Source organism: Pithys albifrons, chromosome 13 (genome assembly GCF_047495875.1).
Source record: "Pithys albifrons albifrons isolate INPA30051 chromosome 13, PitAlb_v1, whole genome shotgun sequence".
NCBI lineage: Eukaryota > Metazoa > Chordata > Aves > Passeriformes > Thamnophilidae > Pithys > Pithys albifrons.
The window spans coordinates 3,071,978-3,095,269 of record NC_092470.1 but is presented as its reverse complement, the minus strand read 5'-3'; the positions used below and the strand labels follow the sequence as shown (position 1 = coordinate 3,095,269).

General features: G+C 44.7%; 1 protein-coding gene across 6 annotated transcripts in view; it reads left to right on the top strand.

Annotated features, from left to right (window-relative positions):
* Positions 1 to 22,664, top strand: part of OTUD7A (OTU deubiquitinase 7A) — a 177,035-nt gene extending 154,371 nt beyond the window's left edge. For 5 of the 6 annotated variants that reach the window (XM_071567986.1, XM_071567987.1, XM_071567989.1 and 2 more), the window contains 5 exons: positions 3,028 to 3,155; positions 4,583 to 4,732; positions 13,346 to 13,460; positions 13,700 to 13,784; positions 15,581 to 22,664. In XM_071567986.1, coding sequence (XP_071424087.1) covers positions 3,028 to 3,155; positions 4,583 to 4,732; positions 13,346 to 13,460; positions 13,700 to 13,784; positions 15,581 to 17,014 — 1,912 coding nt within the window. In that variant the 3' untranslated portion in view covers positions 17,015 to 22,664. The remainder of the gene's footprint in view (positions 1 to 3,027; positions 3,156 to 4,582; positions 4,733 to 13,345; positions 13,461 to 13,699; positions 13,785 to 15,580) is intronic. The other variant, XM_071567990.1, reaches the window with a different exon arrangement.
* The last annotated feature ends 628 nt before the right edge of the window (positions 22,665 to 23,292 follow it).

The window sequence follows — 23,292 nt, the reverse complement described above, 5'->3', positions numbered from 1 at the left end:
TTTGCAAAAAGGAAAATGACTTGTAGCCTGTTTTATATTAAGAGCCCAACTGTTGTTATGCTGCTCAGGAGAAAATTCCAGCCCCTTCCTTCCCTGTGCAGGCTCTTGTCAGTCAGAGGCTGTTCTGGTGCCAGATTGAATAGCACTGTTTTCAGTCACTTGTTGCAAACCTGAGTGTTGAGTTGTGGGGTGGACTAATAAAGGTTTTGGAAGTAGAGAATTTAGTTTAGACCATTTAACATTCCTTTAAACATGTTTTTATTTGATCTGATGTCTGCAATAGCAGCAATATTTATTTTAATTGTTTGGTGTATGCAGCAGTTACAGGCTGTAGATAGAACATGGTTCATTATAACAGTGTATTTCTGATTATATCTGGAGTTTCTGTGGCTTGTACATCTTTTCATCTGGCCTATTTTCTGTTCATGTCACTTGTACTGAAGCCAAAGGCAGGAAATTCTCAGACTGCTGTGGTGATTCAAACATGGGACTCAAAGCATTCCCATTCTGTGTCTCCTTTAGTCAAGGCAATGCATCCTTTTTGTTTTCCTGCAGAAGGAAGGACAATGTGCCAGCACTGGGCAGTTCTCTGTGTCTGAGCTGGGGCTCATTGCTGACCACACTGTAAGGGAATCAGTGGAGAGGTTCCTGCCCCTGCAGCAGAAACTGCACTTGCTGTTGAGCTGCAGCTGGGCCTTATGTTGGATTTTATTTGGGGATTGCTGATGAAATGGTGGCAAATAGAGACATAAACTGTCATTCTGATCTCCTGCTTCTAACAAAGCACCAGGCTGAAGACCTTTGTGCCTGCCTTGCTTTCTCAGTCCCTCTCAGCTGTCTGTGGGCATTGCTCTTGCTCTGTGTGAATCCCAAAACTCAGCCCAAACTTGGAACAAACAATCAGTCTGTTGGACTAACTGAGAACCTGGAGGCTCAGGATGGGGCAGAAAAACAAGGCTACCATAGGGAGCTGCTAGAAGGAAATCCAAGGGCAGGAAAAGAGATGTTGCTCAGGGGTTACAGGCAGGAGGGGAACAGGCAGCACACAGCCAGGTGGAACTGCAGGGTGTGGGACTTTCCTAGCCCAGCCTTCTGGAAAAGGTTTCCTTTCCTTGCTGGCTGCAGTACAAATTGGATTTTCCATAAGAGAGAGTCTCATTGGAGTGCTTCTTATGTGTCCACTGTATTTGGGCTGGAGGTATCAGTGGTCCTGTAAGTTCAACTGACATTTTGGTTTTATCTGGGTTCTTTTTTTCTGTTAATTTGCTTTTACAATCAAGAGAAGTTATTTAGGCAATGTGCTCTGGTTGAGCAGGATTTTGCAATGCAGATCTGTGTATAAATGGATTTCATTATTTCAAGTTAGCTTTAAATGAACAGAGGAATTAATTTCAGTTTCTTAAATTTGCTTTGCTTCGTATATATTGACAAAATTATTTTGTCCACCATTTTCATGGCCATGCAGCTAGCATAAATAAAGATCCATGAAAAAAATGGGATGGGAAGTGGATCAAAGGATGTGGCAGGTTGCCATGGACACTTGTTAATGATGATTTTTCATTCTCATTAATCTTTAGGAAAATTCATACTGAATCCTCAGCAGTGGCACTGAAATGATGTAAAGCTGCCACATGAATTACTGGCAATGATGGTATAAAACTGGACACTGGGAAGGTTTCCCAGAGAGGCTGTGAAGTCTTTCTCCAAAGCTGTCTGGACACAGGCTGGGGCAGGGCTTGGACAAGGGACCTCCAGAGCTCCCTTGCAACCTCAGCCCCTGAGATTCTGTGAAAATGAGGGATGGAACACAATGTGTGATAGAAGAGAAGGATTTGAAATGGCTGAACATGGTCATAGATATGAATCAAGTGAGTTGGTGATGTGATACTGAAGAGTAAAAAGCCCAATGAAATTCTGGAGTTTGTGCAGTCAGGCATGACACCAGCTGAGCAAAGGGAGGAAGAGCCTTCTGGTACAGCTGCATCTGGAATATGCCTTTCACTTGTAGAAACCTCATCAACTAGGAGATGAGGAATAATTAGAGGACCTGAAAAAAAAGGACTGATAGTCAGGAAATATTAAGGTGAGAAAATAGCTGGAAATCTTTCTGGCACATTGTCTTGCCAATGACATGATGCTCTTGACTTCCTTTTGGCTAAAAAATTGCTCTGAGGGTGACATAATGGACTGCAAATGCTGAAAAGCTGTCACAGGCAACCACAGAGAAGAGTTCAGTAAGGAATGGGAGAAGAGATTACAAAATGGGGAACGTAGTTTGAACATCAGGGAAAATTTCCTGATGACTTTGGGTAATGGGAGGAAGGATATGGGGAAGGAGAGGTGTCTCAGTGCTTGATCAGCCTCCCTGAAAGCAGGTGAAACTCAGCTCATTGGAAAACCTCACAGGACACTGAATCTCCAGTTCCTCACACTGAATCTCCAGTTCCTCACACTGAATCTCCAGTTCCTCACACTGAATCTCCAGTTCCTCACACTGAATCTCCAGTTCCTCCCATCTTAACAAAACGTTTTGGTAATAATCAAAGGAAAAAAAGCAGACAACATTGTCAGATAAATTCCTCCTACTCAGGTTGCTCTCAGTGTTTCTTACACTGCCAAGGTAACCTGGCCTGAACTAGGAAAACTATGTAGGGTCTGTGTGCCAAAGGTGTCAAGTGAATTTTTTGTGACAAAAGTAGATTTACTCCAGCAGCTTGGCTAAAAATCACCTTTCTACTCCTGCTGGGCTACCACACAATATCAGACAGCAAAGAATTTTGCTGACTGCTGAACTAGTGTGGAGTCTGCAAGTGAAAACATTCTCTGTTGCTGTTATTTGATTTCCTAGAATGCATTTTCTTTCCCTGTTTCTTATGCTACCTGTTTCAGTAATTGGAATGTGTGTTTCACAAGAGCAGAGATCCAAGTGACATGAAGAAGAAGCAGGTGCTGGGATGTGTTTCCTCACTGATGTTTCAGTGCTTGGCCCAGGTTGGCTCTCAGCAGCCTCAATGCTGTGTCTTCCAGAGTGGATAACGCAGAGGATCCGGTGTATGAGAGCTTGGAGGAGTTCCATGTGTTTGTCTTAGCCCACATTTTGAGAAGACCCATCGTGGTAGTGGCAGACACGATGCTGAGAGACTCAGGGGGAGAAGGTAAGAGCTTTATTAGCAGCTCTGGGAACTGAATCAGTCCCAAATGCCACACCCAGAAGGGCCAGAGTCACATGTCTGGGTGTCTCTGGCAGAGCTGCTGCCTCTTCCTGCAAGAAAAGAACAGAAAGCACACAATGATAATCCATTTTTGTTAGATAATAGTATTTTTTACTATAATTATGTAAGTCCTGCTGAAAATCTTTTTATCCTAGATTTTGGCTATTAATAACCCCCAAATTACAGACCCCCAATGCCTTTCTGACTGGTCTGGGTTAACAAGGTTCTAATTTTGCTGTGGTTTTTTTGTGTCTGTTAAAACTCTGCAGAAATCAATCTAACCTGACTTTGAAAAATTGAATTTTGAATGTGTATATCTTGCTTTTTCATTTTTAATGACTCCTTTGCAGCTTCTCATTCAAAAGTTTCCAGAATTTTACTCAGTTTGCACATGTGAGCACACAGATATTGTAGCCAGCTGGGCACTGAGCAGGACTTGGAGGATTAAATTCATCTTATTCACTTTCTACCATGAATTAACAGAATACTAATTCATGGTAGTGTGTTGCTTAATTAAAGGGGGATGTTTGGTTGATTAAAGGGGGATGTTAAACAAGTGATGGAGTTTACAGAAATTTCCTTCCACAAGAAAATGATAATTTCAGTTTCCATTCACATTATGAACTACAACGAGTGGTTTTAGATTATTCTGTGAGTTTTTGAAAGGACAGTGAAGCCACTGGTCACAGCCAGCATGGGCTTACAAGGGAAACTCCTCTGGAAATATTTCAGCAATAAATATTCATTTTCTTTGTAGCAAAAGGAAAAATAATTGGTCAGAAGCAAACACACTGAGAGAAACAAGTGCAGAATCTTTCAAAGCAAGATTTTTCCCCTACAGGTGGAGCATCCCATTCATCCACTCCTGGAATTTTTTGAGTGTTTCCTTAACATTATCATACCTACATAGTTATCCACATTCATATACATACATATATAATGTGTGTGATGAAATGTGTGCATTATAAACACATTTGTGAAGTTTCTTACAGAACTCTGTTAATGGAAGGCACGAGCAGAGCTGGTTGCCAAGAGAGCTGAGAGTGCATTTACTGAGGATTATTAGAAAATACCCATCTATTTAGAAGCCTTACAGGAAGGTGTAAATCTGTGAGATTTTGTTATAAGACCTTAATAACTTTACCAGTAAACAATTAGAGCAAGGAAAATTCTGACAGAGCAGAAGATTTTCATTATTGTTCATAGTGGTTTGTAACGAAATTTTACCTGTTGTTATTACTCTTTTCTGCACTGATTACTCTGCTTCAGGCTCCTGTCGTGGAGCTCTGAAGACACTTCAGAACAAGTGTTACATACATAATTATTGCCTGTTCCTTCACATGATTAAAAGATGTCCTTTCCCTTTGCAGCGTTTGCACCGATACCTTTCGGAGGAATTTATTTGCCCCTGGAAGTTCTCCCCAACAGATGCCATTGCTCACCTCTTGTGCTGGCCTATGATCAGGCCCATTTCTCTGCTCTTGTTTCCATGGAACAAAAAGACCAACAGAGAGAACAAGGTATGGTATAAACACAACAACACCAGGATGTCTGGTGAATACAATGCACAAAGTACTTTCTTCTACCTGTAGGTGTATTTATCTATCAGAAAGGAGACAATACTCACTAAATTCTATTGCTGCACACTCAGTAGTCTAATCCCAAGCCTGGAAGCCACAAACTCCTCAGTCCTAACCCATGTGCTGTCACTGTGGCACCTACACCCTCTCTGTCAGTAGCTCCATGTGTGGACAGGTATAACCATAGTTACCTACTGTGCCTCTGGGACCTTGAAGGCCTTTGTTAGTTTGGGTTATAACATGTTTAGAAGCTTAAGTGTGAGTCAGATTATTATTAAAAACTCATGAAATGGGGAAAAAAAAATCTCTCATAGTGTGCCAAATGCACTTTTCTCATTTTAAAACATTTAGATTAAATGTTTTTACTTCGCTGTCTTCTGTTTTGCTTTGGAGCAGTGACAACAAAGCCTGACCTGGTACTTCTGTGTCAAGTTGGAGCTTCCTGGATATAGGATTGGGAATGACAAAAGCTTCAGGATTAGATCTGTCCCAGCATCAGTGGCCCAGGAGGCCTTATTTGTTAGACCTGTTAGCTTAAAAGTAGAAAGCTGTGAGATGAACTCCCATCTGTGGGGAAGGGAAAAGTGTTTTGCCAAAAACATGGTGAAGCTTTAGAAAAATTCATTGGAGTTTTGCTTTTAGTTATGAGTCTTTTTTTTCCCTGATATTTCAGAGGTGTTTTAAATCCCTTATGAATGCCTATAGCTCTAAAGTAAATAGGAATGTGTGCTGGTTGTTGAGATCTCCTGAGGCAATTTCACTTTATCCTCCTTCCTAGAGAGTAGCCCAGAGGCACCTAAATGTCTGTCACTTGATTCCCTAACCCTGTGTGCATTCCATCTGATTTTGGATGTGTTTATTTCCCACACTCATGAGACAGTCAGCAGTGCTGCACCTCTGCAGAGCAGAGAGAAAGGTGTTCACTAAAATCATGCAAAGGACAAGAAAGGAACTCCTGAGCAGCAGATTTTGCTGTAACATCTTCATGCAAGACTCTGACATCTGGTTTAAGGCATCCTTCTTGGGAGGAGTGGAAAGCTTTTTGCATGAGGTTGTGTGAGATGGGAAACTCTACCAAGGATTGCACGTGGTATTTGCAAACCTTGTGCTGATCAAGGGGAGGCAGAGCCATAAGACCAAAATGAAGATGTCAGGTATTCAGTGGGAAAAGTCAGTCCAGTGCAGCTCTTCAGCCTTCCCTGGCACATCACTGTTTGAGGGATTTGTAGGCAGGTGCTGGGCAATAGCTCTGGCCTTGGCATTGTGTGCTGGGACACTGAACTCTCTCCCAGCCCTCAGTGTGGCAAAGAACAGCCCTTAGGAAAATGCTTTCACATCAGAAAGCACTGGGGGATGATGTGAAACACCTTGTGAGAAATGAAACTCTGCAAAGCAAACTCATCTCCTTTCAGTGCAATAATGTGATATGGATGTTGACAGTGTTTTGGAGAACCTTTTTCAGGGCATGGTCTCACTGTTGTTGGTTGCTGATGATACACTGTAGACTTGTCTTGTAGAATATGCCTCCATGCCAGAAACAAGACAATTTCTGGAGTAGGTGGAGTCCATTTCTTCCTTCCTAACAGTTGGGATCAGAATACTATCAGCAGTGTGACAGAAACCTCATTTATTTCAGGCACATCTATGTGCCCTCATACAAGGCCTCATTATCTCAGGTCTCACAAGAGCCTCTGTGTGTAAATAGTTAAATACACAAAACTGAACTCTCTTCAGTAACTCTGCAGGCAGGGGGACTGCCACCCACCCAACCTTTTGCTATGGTGCCCTCTGAGTGATGGGATTGACAAAAGGTACTGAGGGAAACTCCTGTTCAGCTGCTCTGCCCCTCCCTCTCAGTGTCTGCTGCTCACCTTGGGATCACCCACTGAAATATAATTAATTTCTTACAAACCCTTTATTCCTGTTAATTGCACAGTGCAAGATCTTGGGTTTGATAACCAGGTCCCATTTTTGATTTCTCCCACAAGTGCTAGGAACAATGTTAAATATCCCTAATCCTGTAGGATTTTCCTATACCCACATACCTGCCAGAAAGGTGCTAGGAGAGAAAACCCACCAAATATCCAGCACAGCATCAGAAACTTTAATTACTGGGCTTTCATGTATAAGTTCATCCAGGCTAATTACAAGGGACAATGAATCAAAGTAGTATTTGCTTTTTGTGATCCAGCTGTACCTGTCTTACTGCAGGGTCTTGTACACACAGGCTCCATCCAGTTCCATGGAGCAGCTGAGAGCCTTTGGCATTTAGTCTGGGATGCAGGGAATGCTTCAGCTTTCAGCTGCCAGGCTGGTTGCTGTCAGAGACCACAGCTGCCCAACAGCAACCACAGCATTCCTCTTGTTCTCTGTGCTGTGTCAGGGAGTAGGTTGGCACCAGGATGCTCCAGCAGTGCCTGGGTTTGGACCTTGCCAGCAGAGTGATGCTGTGGCAGCTTTGGCACATGGGCAGGCAGAGCCATGGTTGTTAAATGTGTCAGGAAGTGGCACAGGTGCCACAGTGCATGGCCAGGTTTTGAACTGTCAGAATGTAGCTCAGAGCTACACCTTCTTAAAAGGAGCATCTTGTTGAGCCAGGCCAGTCATAAGCTGCAGTATTTATGCTCTAACTATGTAAGCAGGTGTCAGGAGCAGCACCTGGAGCTGTCTGAACTATTGCCTGTACATACACATGAGTTTAAGCTGCTGATCAGCTCTCTTGTGGAGGAGATAATATGGCCTATATTTGAGAAATATGTACAGTCAAATCAATACTGACATGAATGCCTGAAGTTCTGCTTTGGCAGAGAGTCCTGGAACAGATCAATTAGAATGTTACTATAAATGTATATAAAGAGCAACCGTGCTAATATCCTCTTGTCTGGAGAGGCTTTAAAACACATTTGGATGTGTCTCCTTTTTACCAGCACACAGCTGGCATTCGGATGGTGGCCAGAGGGCCTCTTGTTTTGAAATCCAATGTCTGATTAAAACCCTATAAATATTTTTACATTCATACAGCTCTATTGATGCAGACGTTTGGTATCTTTGTTGATGGAAACACAGACTGGCTGTCAGCTGCCCCCAAGGCTGCTTGCTTGAACTTGGAGCTTCCCACAGTGCTGTGCTCTGTGTGAGTGCAGGAGGAGGTGTGAGGGTGGTATTGAACAGCAGTGTGGCAGTGGCACCAGTTTAGTTTACTAACCCTTTCAGAAAGAAAGTGTTGTTCTTTTTATAAGATGAATTATGACACTTAAGGCATGAAAATGAATGCTGGGAAACACTGTGACTTCCTTCACAGCACAGAAGGCAGGACACCCAGCCGAGGAATGGCAGGGAAGTCTTCACTGTATGTCTTGAACTGCCCTGGATGAACTACTTGTCGAGTATCCCATGTGTTGGTGTTGGGGTTTGCAGGCTGTGTTCCAAACAGTGGCTCCAGCTAGAGGGTGTCCAAGGCTGGGTGTAACCACACACTGCACCAAAGCTGCAAACTGTGATGTAGCTGAGCCTCAGGGAGGTGCTGCAGTCTGAGGGCTTTGCTGTACAAATTGATGTGAGGGATCCTGCTTGAAGTTATGAGATAAAACTACTTTTCTGTCAGGAATGTGGGGAATCCTACAGGAAACCCTGGCTATCAAACAGAGCTCCCTGAGAAAGGAAGTCTCTTGCAGTGAAGACAGAATTTTGAAACTCTCTTACTTTAGCAGATATTTTGCATGAAGACAGCAGTGCTTCCTGCCAGCCTCAGACTAAACTTTAGAATGAGGGTACAGTCACCACTGAACTTGGAGTAACAGTCATTTCTGTGTGAAGGTGGAGACACAGAATGTGTACAGTAGTTAAGACAATGGTGATGTGCTGTAGACGAACTTTGCTTTGTACTTAATATTGTATTTTAATAGAATGAAGTATCACTAAGCATTTTAATAGCTGTATTTTCAGTATCAGTAATAACAGTGATCTTAAAAAAATTTTTTTAACATTTGTTTATAAAGAATTATTATTATTGAACTATGTGAAAATGGTTTATTTTCACGCTGCCCTTAGAAAAGAACCTCATGTTTACTTTTTGAACTTTCCATTCCAAAGAGACTGTTTCAACTCTCTGGCAGTTCTTTGGTGCAGGATTTCCAACATCCCCTCCCTGGGATCCCATTCCCAGTTCTCTGTACCCGGTGCTATCAGAACTGAACTGTTGTGCTGTGAACTTACAATGCCCTTTCCTAAATTGCCTTCATGCTCTAAATGACTGAGGTGCTGCACTGCAAGGTCAGCTGTCAGCCCAGTCAGTGCCTGCTGGTAATCCAGTTAATTGGCAGAATGGGAAGCACGTTAATTGTTTTCTGGTACTCCAGCCTCTTTGTTGCAGTGATTTCACTGAATGCAGCAGGGTAAGCCCTCCTATTACCCAAGTGAGTGTGAGGAGGTGCCTTCAATTGCCTCACCTGGTGTTACGTTCCTGTGCTCCAGGAACTTGCTGTACTGTGTATGTCGAGCTGCAGACACAGATTCGCTGCGTATTCCCACCGAGTTTCTTTGAGGAGCCAAATTGCCCTGCAGTGTGAGTGTCCGTGCGTGTGGCCAGCGGGATGCGCGGCCGGGCCGGGCTGTGCCGCTTCCCGGCTGGATGCGCGGCTGGAGCGGGAGCAGTTCCCGCACTGAGCGCCAGGGGGCGGCGGCTCCGCGGGCTTGGGGCGAGTTCGGGGCTGCTGCGCCTTCTGCGGCCGTGCAAAGGTGGAGGGGGCTGAACAGCTCAGAACTGGGTACAAACCTGGGGTGCTGAACAGCTCAGAACTGGGTACGAACCTGGGGGTGCTGAACAGCACAGACCTGGGTACAAACCTGAGAGTGCTGAACAGCTCAGAACTGGGTACAAACCTGGGGGTGCTGAACAGCTCAGACCTGGGTACAAACCTGGGGGGCTGAACAGCTCAGACCTGGGTACAAACCTGGGGGTGCTGAACAGCTCAGACCTGGGTACAAACCTGGGGTGCTGAACAGCTCAGACCTGGGTACAAACCTGAGGGTGCTGAACAGCTCAGACCTGGGTACAAACCTGGGGTGCTGAACAGCTCAGACCTGGGTACAAACCTGGGGGTGCTGAACAGCTCAGACCTGGGTACAAACCTGGGGTGCTGAACAGCTCAGACCTGGGTACAAACCTGGGGGCTGAACAGCTCAGACCTGGGTACAAACCTGGGGGTGCTGAACAGCTCAGAACTGGGTACGAACCTGGGGGTGCTGAACAGCTCAGACCTGGGTACAAACCTGGGGGCTGAACAGCACAGACCTGGGTAGAAACCTGGGGGGCTGAACAGCTCAGAACTGGGTACGAACCTGGGGGTGCTGAACAGCACAGACCTGGGTACAAACCTGGGAGCTGAACAGCTCAGACCTGAGTATAAACCTGGGGGGCTGAACAGCTCAGACCTGGGTGTACAAACCTGGGGGCTGAACAGCTCAGACCTGGGTACAAACCTGGGGGGCTGAACAGCTCAGACCTGGGTACAAACCTGGGGGCTGAACAGCTCAGATCTCGGTACAAACCTGGGGGCTGAACAGCTCAGACCTGGGTGTACAAACATGGGGGGCTGAACAGCACCGACCTGGGTACAAACCTGGGGGCTGAACAGCTCAGACCTGGGTACAAACCTGGGGGCTGAACAGCTCAGACCTGGGTGTACAAACATGGGGGGCTGAACAGCTCAGACCTGGGTACAAACCTGGGGGTGCTGAACAGCACAGACCTGGGTACAAACCTCGGGGCTGAACAGCTCAGACCTGGGTACAAACCTGGGGGTGCTGAACAGCACAGACCTGGGTACAAACCTGGGGGTGCTGAACAGCTCAGACCTGGGTATAAACCTGAGGGTGCTGAACAGCACAGACCTGGGTACAAAACTTGGGGCTGAACAGCTCAGACCTGGGTACAAAACTTGGGGCTGAACAGCACAGACCTGGGTACAAAACTTGGGGCTGAACAGCTCAGACCTGGGTACAAAACTTGGGGCTGAACAGCACAGACCTGGGTACAAAACTTGGGGCTGAACAGCTCAGACCTGGGTACAAACCTGGGGGTGCTGAACAGCTCAGACCTGGGTACAAACCTGGGGGTGCTGAACAGCACAGACCTGGGTACAAAACTTGGGGCTGAACAGCTCAGACCTGGGTACAAACCTGGGGGTGCTGAACAGCACAGACCTGGGTACAAAACTTGGGGCTGAACAGCTCAGACCTGGGTACAAACCTGGGGGTGCTGAACAGCTCAGACCTGGGTACAAACCTGGGGGCTGAACAGCTCAGACCTGGGTTCAGACCTGGCGCGGGGCTGAACAGCACAGACCTGGGTACAGACCTGGCGCGGGGCTGAACAGCACAGACCTGGGTACAGACCTGGCGCGGGGCTGAACAGCACAGACCTGGGTACAGACCTGGGAGGCTGAACAGCTCAGACCTGGGTGTACAAACCTGGGGGGCTGAACAGCTCAGACCTGGGTGTACAAACCTGGGGGCTGAACAGCTCAGACCTGGGTACAAACCTGGGGGCTGAATAGCACAGACCTGGCTATAAACCTGGGGGGCCAAACAGCTCAGATCTCGCTACAAACCTGGGGGGCTGAACAGCTCAGACCTGGGTACAGACCTGGGGGGGGGGGGCTGAACAGCACAGACCTGGGTACAGACCTGGGGGCTGAATAGCTCAGACCTGGGTACAGACCTGGGAGGCTGAACAGCTCAGACCTCCCCACCTGCAGCCACTGCACACATAGAATTGCTGGGAACTCTGCTGGGTGAGGAAGAGCATTGGACCAAAACTCCTCTACGTTTGTTTTGACAGTGTGTGATTTCTGAACTGCAGAAAGTATAATCAGTGCAATTAGGTTCCAGTAATTGAGTGCCATGGTGTTTGGGTGATTCCTCCAGGTTTTTTGTCCCTTGACTTGAATGAATATCTTGGTGAAGGTTTTAAGGGTTCTAGTGTAGAAAATTAATTTCCTTGATTGGTTGTCAGAGGAGCAGCAGTGAACTGCACTATGCTGAGGAAAGGGGACTGGGGGTTTGGGTTAACAGGAGGCTGAACATGAGCCAGTGTGTGCCCAGGTGGCCAAGAAGGCCAATGGGATCCTGGCATGGATCCAAACTAGCGTGGCCAGCAGGCCCAGAGCAGTGACCCTTCCCCTGGACTCTGCCTTGGGGAGGCCACACCTTGAGTGTTGTGTTCAGTTCTGGGCCCCTCAGTTGAGGAAAGAGATTGAGGGGCTGGAGCAGGGCCAGAGAAGAGCAACGAGGCTGGAGAAGGGACTGGAGCACAAGTGCTGTGGGGAGAGGCTGAGGGAGCTGGGGGTGTTCAGCCTGGAGAAGAGGAGGCTCAGGGGAGAGCTCATCACTCTCTACAACTCCCTGAAGGGATGTTGCAGCCAGGTGGGGGTTGATCTCTTCTCCCAGGCAACCAGCAGTAGGACAAAAGGGCACAGGCCTAAGCTCTACCAGGGGAGGTTTAGGTGGGTTATTAGAAAGAAATTCTTTACAGAGAGAGTAACCAGATATTGGAATGGGCTGCCCAGAGAGGTGGTGGATTCTCCATACCTGGAGGTTTTTAAGATTAGACACTTAGTGCCATGATCTAGTAGTCACAGTGGTGTTAGATCGAGGGTTGGACTTGATCTTGGACGTCTCTTAAAACCCAGTTCATTCTATGATTCTATGATCCTACCTAGGTCCTCAAAAGCTTTTGCCTGTTTTCCTAATGAAAAGAAAGCAGATTGGTGGCTTTAATTAAAGCTGACTGTTTTTCTCTTCATTTCTTGCTGGTGATGAATGACACTCAGTAACAATGGAGTGTGGGGACCCTGCATGCTGAGTATAGAGAGGTGTCAGAAGGCAGAGCTCAGGGCAAAGAACAGAAGAGCCAGAACTGCTATGCTGGGATATAGCAGTACTTGTGGTCTTTTCACTGCACTCAGGACAGGCCTGACACTGACCTTTTAACCCACATATATGTTGATTTATGCTCTTCAATTGCATTAATTCACAGTTTGAGTTCAAAATTGCTGTAACTGCCTTTTGTTTCTTACTACTGATACCAATATATTTTTATTTCTTTGACAGTGCAAAACAAAAAGGTACCAAACTGAAAAGCCAAAATGATTACCAAGTATGTGAATCTGTGATTCTGAGAGACAGGCAGGAATATTGCAACTTTTTATTGCTCTCTGGTATTCTAATGACTCTGTCTCCAGGAAATGTTTATTGTGCATTACAGAATGGGTATGTTCTGTCAGAGGTCTCCCCTCCTCCACAGGTGACTGTCACTGACTCCAGGAGCAATTAGTGTATTAACCTCCCCCCTCCTCTTCTACTGCACAAACATGAGAACAGGGAAATGGAGCCCGGTATAAATCATTTGAGGTGCTCTGATGAGGCAATTCTGCAGCACACTCACATTCTGCCCTTCCTGAAGCAGCAGTTCTGCTTGTCACAGCTGAGTCTTTTCTTCTTTTTGTCATTTTTGTTCCCCCCACCCCAACCCTTGTTTCTTCTCTGCTTCAGCGGTGATCCCCCTGACTGACTCTGAACACAAGTTACTGCCTTTGCACTTTGCGGTCGATCCTGGGAAAGACTGGGAGTGGGGAAAAGATGACAATGATAACACCAGACTGGCCAAGTAAGACCTTTCTGTAACTTCAGTGTTGAGCAGTAAAATGTCTTGAGCTGTACCTGGTTGGAGTTTTGGGAGAGCTGTGAGGGCTTTGTTCTTGTTCTCTGGTTACGTGGTAGAACACATGGGGGGGTCTCCAGCTGGTGGTCACAATTCAGGCTACTGTTACCTCTCTCCCTGTTAGGAAGTATTGCTTTTTCTTTCAGGCTCTTGACTGTTTGTTCCTTTCTTTTTTTCATCTTTAGTTTAATTCTGTCTCTTGAGGCAAAGCTTAATCTTCTGCACAGCTACATGAATGTAACGTGGATACGCATCCCATCCGAGACACGGGTAAGGTCAAACTCCTCTCTCCTCTCCTCAACCATGAGAGATCCAAGGCAGGGGAGGATGTTGTGTAGGGAGGACTGCCTGGAAACACCTGAATGTCCCAGCAGCAGGGGCCAGTCCCTCATGGCTCACTGACACCACAGGCAGGTCTATAGATGTATCTGCTCATGTGTTTTAATAACACTGTTCTTATGTATTTTTTTCTGAAATGTATTTTCTATCTTAATCTTTCTGTTACATATTTCAGTAGTCTGTGTAGTTCAAAGAAACCTTTTCTCACCATTGTTTTCTCAGAACTTTGGCTTGCTCTCCTAATACCACTGTTGAGTCACCAATTCACTGCTTTCTCTTTCTGAGAATGCATTTGCACCTCTGGACAGCTCCCAGTTTGGAGTGGCTGACAAAAGGCCCCAGACTGGCCCTGAACAGGAGGCTGGCTCCTTCACAGAGCTATTTTAGCACCATGCCCAGCTGGCACCTCTTCAGCTGCAAATTTCTCTGCAAATTGCATTGAATATATGGAGGGGTTAGTCTGGAGGCAAAAGGTTGCTAGGAGAGGATGGAGATGCTTTAGGCAGCCTACACAGATGGGGAACAAAACACAAGAGGAGAAAGCATTTAATCAGCTGCAAGAGGGCAAAAATCCATTTTTCTCCAGTTTTACCAGTAGTCACTACCACATCAGAAAAAGGAGAGACAAAACGGTCCTGTAGTTGTAAGTGGTGAGTCTGAAAGCTGTGGAACCTGAGTCACCTGTCCCTGCTCACACAGTCACTGCCACCTCTGCTCCCAGCTCAGGTGGGTGCCCAGGGATCCCTGAGACACAGAGGGCATGTGAGTACCCAGGGACAAGAAACAGGCAGGTATTTCTATACCAGAAGTATATACATCTGCAGTGCTCACCCCTCCCTGAGTCCTTGGGGTTAGTTACGTGGTTCATATTTATCTCTGGCAGATTTTAGCTTTGTGGTGCCTGAAAGCAAGACTTAGTTTTGCAGGAGTAAATAACCAGAGTCCTGTTTTAATGTACCCCAGGACCCATGTTACTGCATTTGCAAGAAAGATGTGTTATCATGTTACCTAAAACACCAAGTGGAACTCGGATTTGTGACACCAGCTGTATCTGCACTGCATTTCCAATAAGCATAAATACCCATCACTGTATTCCCCAGCTTACTTGCTTAAGTTTAATGTTTAATATTTCAGGTGAGATGTTTAGCTCTGGTGCATTGTACCTTTGATTTTCATGCAGCAGAGACCTGAACAATGAAAAAGTCAATTTAAATAAGTTGAGTTTTGGACTTAATGAATTTTGCAATATTGCTGCAGGCAGGTTTGTGTGCTGTATCCCCCTCACAGCTTTCTGCAGCACTTCCTTTCCTTCCATCATGGTGTCAGCAGCTCCTGTCTCTCCCTGCTGGCTCAGGGACAGCCTCAGTGGAGATGCTGCCTGTGGAGTGGCCAGTCCCTGTGGTGGCATCTGCTCCCTCAGGGGGGCTGTGCCACAGCTCCTCTGCCTGACTCACACTGATTCACACAGCTCTCAGGGCCTGACCTCTGTTCCACAAACGTGCTCAAAATGAGCCAAAAGCTACTGTGGGAACAAGCAAGATACATAGGAAGCACAGCAAAATAAGCTTTATTTGGTGAAGAAACCAGTCAAAGATGTCAGTGGATAAATTTAAAACTGTATTTAAAATCACTGTCAAAATGCGTCTTGAATTTGGGGGATTTTTTTTTGCACCGGTTCCTGCATAAAACTGATTTTTCTGTATCTAATTATAATTGCTTTTCCATAACAGGCCCCTTTGGCTCAACCAGAATCCCCTACAGCTTCAGCTGGGGAAGACGTGCAGTCTCTGGCTGACTCCATGGACTCGGACCGAGATTCCATCTGTAGTAATTCCAATGGCAATAATGGCAAAAACAGTAAAGAAAAAGAAAAGGACAAACAAAGGAAAGATAAAGACAAAACCAGGACGGATTCAGTTGCCAATAAAATAGGAAGCCTCAGTAAAACCCTGGGAATTAAACTGAAAAAGAACATGGGTGGTCTTGGAGGCCTGGTGCACGGCAAAATGAGCAGAGCCAATTCAGGGAACGGAAAAAATGGGGACACGGTAGAGAAAGTCAAAGAGAAGAAGTCGAAGTCTCGAAAAGGGAGCAAAGAGGAGTCTGGGCAGTCTGCGAGCACGTCTCCATCTGAGAAGACCACCCCATCCCCGACTGACAGGGCCAGCAGCTCACCCATTGACAAGGGGAACACTAAACCCTTCTCTGACAAGCAGGCTGACCCCTGGAAGTACAGCACCGATGTGAAACTCAGCCTAAATATTTTGAGAGCTGCCATGCAGGGTGAACGAAAGTTTATTTTTGCTGGCCTTCTTTTGACCAGTCACAGGCATCAGTTCCACGAGGAGATGATTGGCTATTACCTGACCAGTGCCCAGGAGCGTTTCAATGCAGAGCAGGAACAGAAAAGAAAGGAAACTGAGAAAAAGGCTGCGCTCAATGGCTCATCTAGTAGGAAACTGGAGCCAGAAACATATTCAAAAGAAAAATTAGAACCATCTCCTCAGGATAGGGCATCACCCGTCTTGCCTCAAAGCCATACAACTCAGCTGGTTTTAAAATTTAAAGATCGCACTAGTCCCACTCCCGGGGCCTTCTCCTCGCCCAGTAACGGCGCCAAGAGAAGTGGCCCCATCCCAGTCTCTGCCCACTATAGCCATACTCCCCCCGTTCAAAGGCAAAGCGTCATCCATCTGCATGATGTCAACTCCAAGCCATCGAGCTTCCAAGACGACACCTACAAGCCAGTGGTGGGCACCCTGAAAACCTGTGCCACGTACCCACAGCAGAACAGGTCGCTGTCGTCGCAGAGCTACAGCCCGGCGCGGCTCTCGGGGATCCGCACGGTGAACACGGTGGAGTCGCTGAGCTACGCCATGCCCACCGAGCCCAAGTCCCAGACATACACCAACGGGTTCCACACCGGGGACATCAGAGACTGCCTGGAGTTCGCTGACGAGGATGCCCCTCAGACCTGGCTGAACAACGAGAAAAACCAAGGCAGAAGCACAGTTTGCCCAATCTATTCCATCCAGCAGAACCGCTGCAAGAAGGAGAACTGCTCCTTTTATGGGCGGCCTGAGACTGACAATTACTGTTCCTACTGCTACAAAGAGGAGCTAAAGCGCAGGGAGAGGGACAGCAAGGGACACAGGCATTGAGGATTCTTCCTGACTACTTAGTTTTACCATTTTCTTACTTACAAAGTAAACAGTGTTGGATTGCAGTAAAAGGAATCCTTAAAACAAAAAAGAATAAAGGATTGATGAGTAAATAGTGTCTAGCTTTTCGCTTTTCCGGGGCAATGAGGAAATGATAGGATTAATTTATCATAAAAAAAGTATTATTTTCCATTTTGTCAGTGTCTTTTTTACATATACTGGTAAGCTGAAGGGTTGTTTACTCCTTTGTCAGTGCTGTGTATATGTTTGGTCAAAAATTTACTAATGGTGCCTGAATTTACACTGACATCACTCAGGTAGTAGAATGAGAGGGGAGAGTCATAGCAGAGATGTGGTGGTGTGGTAGGGTAGTGTCTGCCTTGCAGACATTTGAAATGATAAAGTTATTATGAGAGTATTTTTTCCTCAGTAAAGCCTAAATTTTTCATAGCCTTTTTTTTCAGGAGGGTTGTGATTTTTCATACTGCACATTTTTAACATGGCAGCAGATTGCATTGCTACTAATGCTTGTACTCAGTCTGAAATGGGATGATCTGGAGAAATGGGAGTGAAAGGTCTGAATTCATGAGGGCTGTAGCTCTTCCTGATTTTAAGTTCTTATTAATTATTTCTACATTTCCTTAAAAAAAAAAAACAACAAAAAAAAGGTAGATTTGAGCCACTTTTATTTGCACTGAATTTTTAAGCAGGTTTTATAAAAACATTCATTATGACTTTCAAGACTTCATGTCCCAAACCCCCCACATAGTAGAGTTTTGAGCACTTGAATTTCAAAAATATTTTCATTGCTGGTAAAATGCAGATAAATATTAAAATAAAATGACAATATAAAACTTTTATGAGATTTGGAAGATTTGATGACCAGTAGGAAGTTTAGGATCATTTTAGATCTGAATGAACTGCTTGGCAAAACAAATGTAATGCATCAATTTATTCCCTTAGCTGGTGCATGAACCTATTCATTATTTATTTATTCATTTCTCAACATTGCTGAGGGATAATTAGTGCCAGCCTGACTACTTGAGCCTTTCTTGAAGCCTGTTGGCTCCTCCTATTTCCAAGGCCTCTCCCATAGAGAGTCAGCTCCCCCCAGGAGGTCCCCAGATGGCTGGGAAATCCCTCCAGCAGGAATGGCAGCTCCCAGCACAGATTTGCACAAGCCTCATCTCCAAATATTTACAGAAGCATTTGCAATACTTTTGAAGATGAAACTTTGCTCCTAGAAGCATTTCTGTTCAAGCAGACCCTGCAGTTGTGGGTGATGGAGATGAATGACATGAGATGGTTTTCTTGACTTGGCTGGTTTTGCTCCCCTCCACCATCAATGTAGTACCCAGAGCTCTGTGATGTTGTTCCTCTGTAAACAAAGGCTCATTTACTCCCTGCTTAGGAATGGGGCTTTTTTAATTTCCCACCAACAGGACTTCAGGACTTACTCTGCCACCCAAAGGTGCAGAACGTGAGTTCTACCTTCTCACTATGGAATAGCATTTTTCTGGCCCACACAGGAAAGAGTCTTTGTTTCTGATTCTTTTTGTGCTGTACCTCAGTTTTCCCTCTTGACATCAGTGGCACCATTTCACTTGCATAGTGTTAGTCCTGATTAACCCTGAAACCAAGCCTAAAGTCACCTTCAAAACAAGAGGCACCAACTTCTGCTGCCACGTGCTGGCTTTGAGGAGAAGCCTTTCCTAATGTCCCACTGGCACTGGTGGAACTGAGCACATACTCCAAACTGACCATATTTTTAGGTTTCCTGCTGAATGGGAGGTTTCAAAGTAAATCCCTTAACCACTCCTAAAAGTGAGGGTCTTTTGCCATGTTAAGCCATGAATCCAGCCCTGTACTTCATATTCCTTGCTGAGCATAGACTGAGCCTTACTGAGCTTGCATTCCTTCCTGAAAGGGAAATACTGGTGTGACTTCTGTCCTTAAGGTAAGCACATTTAAACCCCAGTCTCCAGGTGCACACACTGGTAGGTAAGCAGAGCCCTGTCTTGGTTTGCTGCTGTGAGGACATCTAATTGTCAAAGAAAACTGGGATTGCACATTGGGCTAAAACAAGCCAGGTCGTGTTAAAAGAAATCAAATATTGCACTTGATTGGTTTTGCTGCAGAGACAGAGAAAACTGGCAGGATAAAAGTTCACAAACCCCAGAAATATGTAAGAATTCTTAGGGCATTAGAGTAGGAGTAGCATTTGATACTCTGAGAATCACTTCTATGTAAAGTTGTGCTTAAGAAATATTATATAAGCAGCAAACCATACCAGCCCATGTATTTAACTGAGTTATATCCTTTGTGAATGGGGAAAAAAACATCACACACATAAAAGTAAGCAATTACAATGAGAATTTGCTATTTCTCATTTTTTTCAAAGGATTTGTTTCTATAGTGTGTTTTTAAGATCTTCTGCTCACAAAAGAAAGGGATTCACAACTGGTCAGCATGTGGGTAAAGTACACTGTTCTAAATTATTGAGTAGATTGTACCTGTATGTTGGATTGTTTTGAAAAATTAATTGGTTTTCTGAATAATCACAGGCTTGTCACAGGATGCCAAACTCGAGTGTTCATTATCATCCTCAGGACACTCAGGTACTTTCAGAAATATTTACCACCACTGGACTGCTCATTTTAGAATACCTGTTATATGAAATACTTCCAGAACCCCTTTTAGTTGTGCCTGGTTCCTCAGAATCCTTTTCTTGGAATATCTTTGAATAATTTTCTAATTGGAGTTTTCTTTTAGAACTCTCTTCAAATATCCCACAGTTCTCTTGTCCCTTAACATCTGATGTTGAAAAGAAGTTGCAGGCCTGCAATGCCAGTTAAAATCTACCCCTAATTTCCTGGTAGTTGTCATTTTTTCTGGATAAGTCACACTGAGGGGGCAGGGGTTCTTCTTGTTATTTCTGAGCTGTTTGGGACAGTTACCTGCATAATGCCACAGTTGGCATTGAACAGTCCAAACATGCAGGAATGGTCCCTCCTCCTGAAGGAGTGGTTATCCCATTTAAAGAAATTTCCAGCTATAAAAGGAAATTTTCTACCTATTTTTCTGGAGAGAATTCCCAACTGCTCATGAGTTGCATTCACCAGCACTGAGAGAAATTGTGTCATTCCTCAGCTGTGTGAGGGGGAATAATCCTCATATGTATTTTTTTGTTGCACTGGATGCTATCCTTGGACAGGGTTTTTTTGGTTTATTTTTCCTGCCAGTTGAAGGTAGAGTCCTTTCTGTGCCTGCTCTGTGCCCCCTGTACCTCCAGAGGTGCAGAGTTCCCTCCCAGTCCCAGCTGCACAGAAACCAGGTTTGCTCTGGGGGCCCTTCTCGTTTCTTCTGGTAGCTCAAGTGGCTGCAACACACACACAGATTTTGGCATTTGAATGTGCTCTTTTCCCCCTTTCTCCTTGATAGTGATTCAACATTTAGCACTGTTGTCTGCATTTCAGAAGTGCAGACTAAATACTGGGTAGGTTACACCTTCCCAGAATAGATCCAAAACCACCAGGAGATGTTTAGGTTGGAGGAAGTTGGAATTCTTTTAATGTGTGAATGTGCAATTTTTCTAATGTAAGAAGGGCAATTCTTTTAGTTTGTTTGGAGGAAGTTGGAATTCTTTTAATGTGTGAATGTGCAATTTTTCTAATGTAAGAAGGGCAATTCTTTTAGTTTGTTTGGAGGAAGTTGGAATTCTTTTAATGTGTGAATGTGCAATTTTTCTAATGTAAAAAGGGCAATTCTTTTAGTTTGTTCATAAACTCTGATACAAAGGTCTGTAACAGAGGATGCCTGTGATACATGATGGGTTTCAGTCACACTTTATATTAAAGTTCCATTTAAAATGCTTTATAAGGAGTTAATGAACCATTGCTAGACTTTACAAGTATATTTGCAGAGGTGGGTATCAGTTGTAGTGTCTGAATAACAAGCAGCTCTTTCAGAAGCAAGTCTTGTAGATGATAAAAAGTAACTTCAGATATTTTGGATTTTAAAACAATTGATCAACTTTATGAATGCAATGGAAATATTGTCCCACCTTTCTTTAGCAATTCGTTGCTTCTCCTTAAGTCAAAGGTAACATTAAGGGCATCAGTGAAAGAAAGATGCTGTACTTGAAAAGTTTTGTGTTGCTTATTCCTTAAGAAGTCTAAGTAGGCCAAGTGAAGTCTCCAGAGTCCTCTTTCCTGAAGGAACTCTGCTGGTGGGAGCAGTGTTGGTGCAGAAGGCACTGAGGAGACCCGTGGCCATCTGGGGCAGGTCAGGCCGTGGGCAGGGGCACGTTCAGGGGCATCTACTCCTCGTGTGATGAATGTGTAGATATCAAAAAATGCACAGCACAGATCTGACAAATTACTGCCCTCCAACTCTCCAATTCTGCAAACAAAACAGTTCCACTGGTGCTCAACTTCCCCAAGCTGAGCAGTCCCCCTCGCTGCAGGGAGGCTGCTCCTTTTCAGAAGCTTCCAGAAGGGGTTAAGGAAAAGCAGGAATGGTTTTGCTCAAGGCCTGAGCCTTCAGCCAGTGTTTGTTCCCCACAGGCTGCCTGAGGTTACTCTTCCAACAGGAGAATCCATGAGAACTTTGCCTGAGGGGCAGAGGGAAGCCTTGGGCCTCTGGGGGCTGAATCTGCTGTCCCTGAAAGCTGGGGACAGAATCCCATCAGTAGTGGGGGCCTTAAATCAGGTGCTTCATCACCATGTAAAACACTCACAAGTTGGACATGAAAGTAGAGTAGGAGCTCCTAAGGGAGTGAGGTCTTCAGAGCACTGGGAGTGTTTTGCACAGGTGAAAACCCACGTTAGAAAACCACAATAATCTCAAGTGAACACAGGGCCAGAGGAGCAAAATAACTGCTGTGATTGTGGGTGGCTTTTCAGCTTAGTGTCTTTGAAGTCTCTGTCAGTGTATTCAGAGAGTGTTTGTTTAAGGCAATGGCAGCTCCCGGGGAGGATCACCAAACATGTACAGCAGAAATTGAAATTATTTCACTAACAGACCCTAGTACCTGTTTTAATTTGCACATGGATTTCCTGTGTCTATGACTCAAATATTATATTGTTAAAAATGAGAGGAAAACAACACAAAGGTGTTTGTAAGTATGTTCTATTTGTAGACTCAAGGCTGTATTATGTTGGGATTTTACAAGCCAAGTTTAAATTGTAATATAGAAATTATTTTTATATTATTTTCAAAATATGCTACAGAGCAATATTTTGCGCCTTTATTATAAACAGGGTCATCATTTTAGTAGGTTCCTTTCAGAAATGCTGGTAGAAATTACCCATGAAAAGAAAGCTTTGTAAATGTACTTGTTGTTTCTAACTGCTCTGTCTGTTGTGCACGTCTGTATCTAATGTGAGTTGAATATACAAATTTTTTTTAATTGAAAAGCTTTAATTTTTTTCTTTATATATTTTGGTACAACACTATTCCTCCCTATTTAATTCCACTCTTCCTTCCAGTCCCTACCAAAAGCCACTTTTATAAGCAGCTTCTCAATAAACATTCATCTAAAAATTTCCTTACCAAATGGAACATTTCTGCACAGTATTGATTGACTTGGGACATTCATAACACCCCCTGAACCCACTGCAGTAGAATTAGTTTGCCTTTTTTTTTTTTTTTAATCAGAATCAGAGATTTATTATTCCTTCAGAATGAAAATCAAGTGTGAATACCCTGTGCAACCATTTAGCATCTGTGGGAAGAAAATCACTCTGGATCATGGAAATGTCCTGACTAATTGGCAGATGCTCAGTGTCTGAATATTTATCAAATGTGCAGCAGCTTCTTGCAGATTGGAGTGTTCAGATTTTATTCCTTCATCGTTCTTTGTACTGTACATATCAATTATCACCTGTGCAAAAAAAGACACCACAAACTAATGCAGATGCTAAATTAGGAGTCTCTGTGGCTTTTCCAATCCCCTGACCTCTGTGGTTTAGTTTATTGCCTTCTGCAGCCAGAATGTTCAAATCCAGATGCCAAATGATTCTGCCTCTGGGTCTGGCCTGAAAAGAGACTGGTTTGTGCTGAGCATCAATCTGTGTGGGAAGAAAAGCTCCCTCTCAGCTTCAGGAAACCAAGTGAGTGTTAACCCAACACACTTTCAGAGCTTTTCTCTGTTAACACTCTGCTCTTCAGTGAATGGAATTTACATTTTCTCTTTAGGGATTTTCCATGTGTGAGTAAATAATTGGGCTTGTTCATAAAGGGATTGTTTGAGTATGGAGAGACTTGCCTTGTACCAA